Consider the following 7,980-nt stretch of genomic DNA (forward strand, 5'->3'; position numbering starts at 1 on the left):
TACCCGTGTGGTGACGGGTTAAGAATTTCACCACCCCCTTTCTTCCCGTGGGTGTCGTAGAAGTCGACTGTGGGATATGAGCACAGAATATATAATAGTACAAGTACAGAAGGCTCACTCCTTTGATGTTCACAAAACGCCGCCATTCTAAATTCTTACCTACATTAACAAACGGACCGCACGCGTGCAGACGACATTGAATTCTATTGCGCCGCGCGAAGGTCGTCGCCACTGAATGGGCCGCGAACTCGCGGCCGCCGGCATGTACTTGTAGCGCGGCGAAAGGATCGCGGAGTGAGCCGCCCCTGATATGAGCTAAATTGTGGCGTAGGCGAGAGGCTGGCAACCTGGCACTGCAATGTCACAATTTGGATTTTTTTCAACCCCTTTTTGCCAAGAGTGGCACTGAAACTTAGTAGTTCATGTGCTCTGCCTACCCCTTTATGGGATACAGGCGTGATTATATGTATGTATGTTATATGTATGTATCAATAATATTGATACTTATATTAATCGAAAAAATATAGGTTCCTTTTAAATGCTGCTGTTAAATGCAATCTAGGTAGATCCACTAGGCACCTAATCAACATATAATTTAAATTCAGATAATTTAAGTTCAACTAATTTAAATTCAAAACCTACAACCAATTCGTGGAAATATCCAGTTAGTAATTTTCTTATTAGGCAAATCCAGAAATTTAATCATGATCAAATAGAAGCGGGCGAAACGGCTAAGCTGAAATAACTAGCTTTAGCTAAGCACGCCCAGCCTGCAACAGCGAGTGCGTAGTATTGATCAGTCTCGCGCTAATTGGAAGCGTCGCAGTCCATTGCTATTTAAATTAGCCGGCGCGGCCAATTGCGGGTACCATTAGGAATTAGAAATGTGAAATGCAAAGTTCGTACAATAAATAATTTATTAGAAACTAGTCATAATAACAACGTGCCTCGAGCATCAGTCTAGTGGTGGTAGGAGACGGCGGGAGAGGAGAAGGTGACGTGAGCGGGGGCGGCGGCGTAGGCGACCTTGGCTACAGGGGCGGCGTAGGCGACCTTGGCTACGGGGGCGGCGTAGGCGAGCTTGGCTACGGGGGCAGCGTAGGCGATCTTGGCTACAGGGGCGGCGTAGGCGACCTTGGCGACGGGAGCGGCGTAGGCGAGCTTGGCGACGGGGGCGAGCACCTTGTGGGGCGCCTCGGTGGGGTGGCCCTCGTAGCGCACGACGGCGTTGAAGCCGTGCTCCTTGTCGGCGGTGTACTCCACGATGCGCTGCACGCCGTCGGGCTGCAGCAGCGAGTAGGAGCCGTGCACGGCGTCGCCGGCGCGCGCCTCCTGCTGCTGCTTGATGTCGCCGGTGTGGTGGTCCGCCACCGAGTACTGGAACTCGTAGTGCGCGGGCGCCTCCTCGTCCGCCACCTTCGCCAGCGGCACCACCGGGATGGCCGACGCGGCCACGGCCAGGGACAGGATAGCGACGAACTGAAAAACAATTATTCGGTTTTATAATTAGGTACCTACTCTCTCATATTCTATTTTATCAGTTCTACGACGATGAAATATTCAATTTCAATATACATTTTACATAAGAATATCCATTTAACAAATGTTTAGGTATAGATTAGTTGAATATTAGGTATACTTAATTGATAAAAGTGAGGTTTATTTGTAAAGATAATCAAAATTATTTGAAAGCGAAGGTGTCCACATTGTAGGAATAGAAATAATTAATTAAATGAGTTATTATTAAAAAAAAGCTCACCTTAGCGGCCATTGTTGCTGATCTGATTGTCAGTGGTAGACTATGACATTTGGTGACCCGCGACACTTTTTATACTTCGATCTGCGCCTACAGGCGACCTGCCCAAGCCGGAGGGCTAATCCACATTCCAGTGTAAAATGCAACAATATACGCATGTGGTACACAGTCGGCTATGTTAACGCGAGGTGAAGGTCGTCACGACAACGGCACTTGCGCGAGAAATGCGTAACTAGATCAACTTGATTTGGCAGTTCAAGTTTGGGCCACTTTCTATCTTTGGTTGTCTATTGGAAAATCTCGTCGAAAAAAGGAGCATTTCACAAGCGGTCTCGTACCCTTAGAGGATTTTACTAATTTCATGTGTTTATTAGGTAGGTATTACCTACTTTTATTACCCGGCGTTTAAAAGCTGATGATAATCTGCGTATTTTGATAATAGCCTAACCACAAATCTAAATCGGTTCACCCGTTCGTGAGCTACTACGATGCCACAGACAGACAGACACGTCAAACTTACAACACCCCGTCGTTTTTGCGTTGGGGATTAAAAACTTTTGCCTAATTTCTGAAAATTCGCATGCTTTTAAAAATTGGTAGTTTTCCCTCGTTTTTGATAGCCACCCTGTATGTAGGTACTTAATAAAGCACAATAATTGCTAGTTTAACATATATTTAAATTACTTATACATATTTAGATAAAGGTTTTAGTAAGGTACATATCTATTTTACAGTTTCCCTAAGGATGCAAAGAATATGATATGACGCGGCCATGTGCATTTGATATACCTAAGTACTTACTTATTCTACATATCTACAATCAATAATAGCAATATCAATAAATCCATTGATACAAACCGACTACGCACTCAACATAATGAATCTATTTGAAAACACGATCCAACCAACAAAAGCAACATCGTGTACAAACCACAAAGTATATTTCCTTATTTTCCGCAACCGAAAAACCTAATAGTGCTTCCATTACATGTTTGAGGTCCCTATTCATCGCGCCAGTAATTACGACAGAAAGGGCGGGATTTATCAAAAATATTTACATTGTGCGAGTCAATTGGTATGGGCTTAATTTGCGGCGGCCCGTGGGGAAATCGACTTTACATTCAATTTGCCGCTGCACAGATAAAAAGCAATCTCTTTCCATTTTTACCTGTGCCGGTAAATCGCTGTTTCGGTAACAAGGTTTTAAGCTAGCATTTGTGGCGGAAAATAGGGGAGCTTTAGTACGGGGTAGTGATCGATGTAACATAGTAGGTAAATAAATATAAATATTGGGGACACCTTACACATATCAACTTAGCCCCAGTCTAAGCAAAGCTTGTACTGTGCTAAGCGACGATATACATACCTAAATAGATAAATACCTACATAAAAGCCTGACAAGTTCTTATTTGACCCTGAAAGAGTGTCGCTACAAATCGTTTTCATATGGCAATAATGTGCGGACGTCATGTATAATGGGGACAGCGTGTACTGGTTTCGCGTTAATATTTGTAGAAAATTAAATCATGGTTTTAGAGAGTCAAAATTTAATAAGCTAGGTTTTAAGACTTGCTACTTGTTTCCGCACAGCCTAAAATCTATGAATCTTGTACCTTTATCGAAGTCGTCGATGTTTGTTTTCTTTTTGCGTGGGACCTTGTTTTGTACTGATGGCAATGATGGAACGGCCTCCTTATTTCTTTAAATATATTTTACGGCAGTGCTACAGACACCATCACTAAGAACAAAAAATATATTAAGCTAAATCGAAACGAACTAATCAATACAGGAGAACCGCACTATAAACCGTCAGTACCGGACATGTCAACAATCAATCTCGGAACATTGTTATCGAAATGCTGTGAAATCCTTCATCCTTTTTTGTTGTGCGTAATTTATCTCGTTCAGTATAATTATTTTCACTTTTTTAAGTATTATTTTGGGCATATTTGCTATGAAACCGTTAGAAATTTTCAAATATTTACGTCTAGTTTACATCACTGACATTCGATGACTTTCGATGACGGGTGTCAAAAAAATCATTGCCAGTAAAAGAAATTAGTTCAGCTGAAAATCCGCTCCGTATGTAGCCGCCGTGCAGGATCAGGAGCCGACGACTTATAAAAACTTCAATATAAGTAGACTATATTATATTTCAAATAGGTGCTGGTTTACAAGGGTGACTTGAACTAAAAACGGTATAGTATGGAAGTAGTGTTTAAGGTAGCGAAGATGATGAAAGAGTCATTGCAATATTTGAGCTGTTAAAAAGGTTAGCTAAGTTTCGGTGCTCTCATTGGCCGCGATACATCATAGGTGGTACGCTCCTATTCGCTGTTTATAAATCTTACGGAACTAGCCGAGCGATAACTATACAAATAAAAGGTTGCGTTCGCAACATACTCCCGGGCTTTGAGTGAGAGACTCAAGATAAACAAGGAAAAAATGGAAATTAAAGTTGAAAATTGACAAGCAAGGAAGTAAAACGACAAGCGACGTAGGTAATAGAAGAATACGGATGTCTTCTTTCTTCGGACGGATGTCGGCGACTCTGGTGACGATGTCCATGCCCAGGTGCAGCTTCGTGACGCGTCCCAGCAGTCACAGGAGAGGCGGAAGTGCGCGGTGTGCCACTGCGTCTTCTGCTGGAGGAGAGTAACATACTCATTAGAAAGGCGATTCCAGTACTCCCTGGAAACTTTTAAGCCTTGAGATGTTTTCTTCAGTCCGACTTTTTGTAAGACTGACAGAAGAGAACGTCCAATAAGGAAATGAGAGGTGATAGGTACGCATTAGGTAAGATGAAATGAATCAGAAGGGGCCTAGAATTCGAAATAGCTACTATCTGAATCAGGCAACAATTTAATTCTAAAAGGTACATTGAGTGTAGGTATAAAATGTGTTTAAGATAACAGTTTTCTAAAATCCGCTAAAGAGTAGGTATATGTACCTACAAAATGAGGCTAATTTTGAGATAGGTAGCTGCCATATCTGACTGCAGCTTAACGTGTTAAATTAAAATTAAAAGGTTACGGAGTTCGTTTGATGTCCTAACAAACGAAGTATGGTTGACATAACACAGAGTTTGAGGCCTTCCACGACGACTCATGAAGTGGTGGGGAGCAGTAAGAAATGACTCTGCCTGAAGACTTGTGACAAGTTCCAAATGCCTTGACTGAAAGACAAACAAATGTTAAATTATATGATTTAATGGTTTTGCTACCCCTACTCTTCGATGAGCGATAAGCATTGGTCCGGCAAAAAATAAATGTGTAAAAATCGATAATTTTTAATTGTTTTATTTGTAGGTATATTTCCCACAGACATTTAAAGACGTTTAGCCTTGAACCTAATGCAATGCACAATTTGTGAAGTGAGTAACGAGCTGGGTTTCTACCTACCAACGATAGATAGTAAGCATTAATGTATGTTTGCTAAATGTTTACAAGTAATAACAGGTGGGATGGTGAATAACGACATATGTTGCATTATTAAAGACCAGTTAGGTTTAAATACAACACACAATAAGATTAAAGGATATTAGATAGGTAAGAAAAAGATAAGATTCTTTAGGGGAATTTTGTAGGTATTTTACGAGTTCTAAAGGTTTCATTTACTAGATTGTATATTTATGTACGTATATAAAGTAAGACATGAATTATGATTTTATTATTTTATAGTTATGTATAATATGTATTAATATAGGTAGGTATGTTAATATATTAGGCAGTAGGTATATGATATTTATGAAGATATGATTTGTTAGGGATAAGATATGTATTATACGATGTATGTATATTAAGATTGTGACACCAGATCTGCCGAGTTCAGCTTTTATATGCCTTTAAGACCAGCAGGATCATAGGGTCAGACCAAAGTAACTATGATCAACCTTCACGGTCATTGATGAAATGACCTTTGCCCGGAGTCTTGCACCAAGCAACGTGTAAGATTTGTCTCCTCATCATGCCTGAGGAACGAACAAAAATATGACGGGTTCGTATTTTTACAATAGGCAGGTATGGATCCGCACACGATCCAACCTAACGATGTTTCACGTAGTTGAGTTTTATGTTTACCTAATTTAATACGCGCAGTACCTAAGACGTCCCAAAACACTTCCGCCCCGACCAATATATCGATAACGGAAGGCTCGTAAAATGAAGGGTCTGCCAATGTGATGCCGGCAGGAATAGGTATATTTCTAAGATCTATGCGACTCGGCGGCAGTGATTTATTTATTACCTCCGCAACGTAACAGCTAACGGTCGTCTTATATTTGTTATGAAGTGAATGAATAGTAATATCACAAGACTCCGGACAATGTGAAGACTGCTCATTGATACCTGTGATCGTAGCTCCAGCGCAGTGTGTCGCTAGGCCGAGCTGCCCGCACAGATCACGCGTCACAAAGTTGGGGGAAGCACCGTTGTCCAGGAGCAGACGCGCCTCATGCAGCACCCCATTCGCGTCACTCACGTGCACCAACGCTGTGGACAGTAGTCCGGAAGTCTCAGTAGGGTTGAACAGTTTAGTTTTTTGTATGTGGCCGCTAAAATGAACTGCTGGCATCGGAACGTCACTGCTAGAAGGCTCTTTTTCAATGTCCTTATGTAAAAGAGTATTATGTTTATGTTTACAGTATTTACAATGAGATAATACACATTGTTTTTCTAAGTGTCCCGGCCGAAGACAGTTTTTACATACTGCGTAACCGTTCACTTTATTTATTCTACTATCAACATCTAATTTGCGAAAAGATTCACAGGTAAATAAGAAATGATCCTGTGAACAATAAGGGCAAACAATAGGTTTGCGATAAGACTTGTTAGTAGTTGTAGTTGTAAGATAAGTATGTATTTTTTGCGGCTCGTTATGAGACTGCAATTTATGTTTCGATGTTTTTTCGCAATTGTTACTAACTTTATTAAAGTTATCAGTGCCAAGAGACTCTAATAAGTCGGCCCTGTTATTTAAAAATGCTACGTATTGTTGCAACGTCGGCGAACCTGTTAACAGGTTCCTGTGCTCTTCCCATTCACGCTTAGTTACTGCATCTAACTTCTTAGACATTATATAAATAACTAACGTGTCCCAATGATCGGTAGGTTCTCCTAAAGTACTGAGCGCACGCAAGTTTTTGTTTGTCACGTCCACCATGCCACGTAACAAACAGCTCGACTCACGTTGCATAGGTTCAAGGTTAAACAGGGCCTGGATATGATTATTTATTAAGAGGCGCGGGTTATCAAACCGCTCCGACACTAATTGCCATGCTTTATGATAATTATCACTGCTAAAATCAAGACTTTGAATAACAAGGGCGGCACTGCCTTTTAAAGATGCACGAAGATAGTGAAATTTGCTAATGTCGTTTATTGAGGGATTATTATGAATAAGGGAAATATACGTATCTCCGTAAATGATGGACTGCTATATAAACTGAAAATGCTATTGCCAAACTCATTTTACATGGTATTAAGGTCATACCTACTAGATAGAAAATTTCAGGTTAAATACAGTGATGAAGTATCCAAGTTGTACAACATCAAAGCCTCCGTCCCACAAGGCTCGGTACTTGGCCCAGTCCTATACTCAATATTTACAGCGGACCTACCATGTAGTGAAGAAGTGGTAACGGCAACATATGCAGATGATACAGCCTGTCTTGCTAGTCACACAAACCCAACAATAGCAGCTACAAAATTACAAAGTCACTTGTGCAAGGTAGATGAATGGCTGGAAAGGTGGAGAATAAAGCCAAATGTAGGTAAATCCGTACAAATAACATTCACACTGCGAAGAGGAGATTGTCCCGCAGTGAACCTGCGAGGGGAACAATTACCGCAGGAAACCTGTATAAGATACCTTGGTCTACACATGGATAGAAGACTAACATGGGCCAACCACATCAAAACAAAAAGAAAAGAAGCAGACCTTCATTATAAGCGCCTTTACTGGTTAATAGGCAGACAATCAGCTCTTACACTAACAAATAAAATGCTAATCTATAAATGCATTATAAAACCGATATGGACATACGGCATAGAACTCTGGGGAACGGCCAGTAACTCAAACCTCGAAATCCTACAAAGGTTTCAGAACAATGTCCTGAGGGCTGTGACATGTGCACCGTGGTTTGCAAAGAATACAGAAATACATGAGTACATAAAAATGCCAACTATAAAAGAGGAGGTCAACAGATATTGTATCAAGTACAAAGA

General features: G+C 41.0%; 2 protein-coding genes across 6 annotated transcripts; both read right to left on the minus strand.

Moving 5' to 3' along the window:
• Window positions 1-899: 899 nt before the first annotated feature.
• Window positions 900-1,838, minus strand: LOC125233983 (cuticle protein-like). Its single transcript, XM_048140162.1, has 2 exons — window positions 1,760-1,838; window positions 900-1,479 (listed from the first exon to the last, which is right to left on the minus strand). The coding sequence occupies exons 1-2, from the start codon at window positions 1,769-1,771 to the stop codon at window positions 961-963; spliced, it is 531 nt and encodes a 176-aa protein (XP_047996119.1). The 5' UTR covers window positions 1,772-1,838; the 3' UTR covers window positions 900-960.
• A 2,419-nt stretch (window positions 1,839-4,257) lies between these two features.
• Window positions 4,258-7,165, minus strand: LOC125234030. 5 transcript variants are annotated; one of them, XM_048140210.1, is made up of 3 exons: window positions 6,103-7,165; window positions 4,790-4,931; window positions 4,258-4,398 (listed from the first exon to the last, which is right to left on the minus strand). In XM_048140210.1, exons 1-2 carry the CDS (start codon window positions 6,947-6,949, stop codon window positions 4,807-4,809), a joined length of 972 nt encoding a protein of 323 aa, XP_047996167.1. In that variant the 5' UTR covers window positions 6,950-7,165; the 3' UTR covers window positions 4,258-4,398; window positions 4,790-4,806. The 5 variants fall into 5 exon arrangements, with proteins under 5 accessions (XP_047996167.1, XP_047996166.1, XP_047996169.1 ...); XM_048140209.1 differs by having other exon boundaries at window positions 4,264-4,401; XM_048140212.1 differs by lacking the exon at window positions 4,790-4,931 and having other exon boundaries at window positions 4,264-4,398.
• Window positions 7,166-7,980: the final 815 nt, after the last annotated feature.

Source organism: Leguminivora glycinivorella, chromosome 15, assembly GCF_023078275.1.
Source record: "Leguminivora glycinivorella isolate SPB_JAAS2020 chromosome 15, LegGlyc_1.1, whole genome shotgun sequence".
NCBI classification, from domain to species: domain Eukaryota; kingdom Metazoa; phylum Arthropoda; class Insecta; order Lepidoptera; family Tortricidae; genus Leguminivora; species Leguminivora glycinivorella.

Bases quoted from the DNA above. Each gene is read 5' to 3' on its own strand.
- LOC125234030 (XM_048140210.1), bottom strand. From the start codon at position 6,949: ATGCAACGTGAGTCGAGCTGTTTGTTACGTGGCATGGTGGACGTGACA. The intron at 4,932-6,102 runs GTATCAATGAGC...TTTGTCTTTCAG, and splicing joins CGCTGGAGCTACGATCACAG to TCAAGGCATTTGGAACTTGT.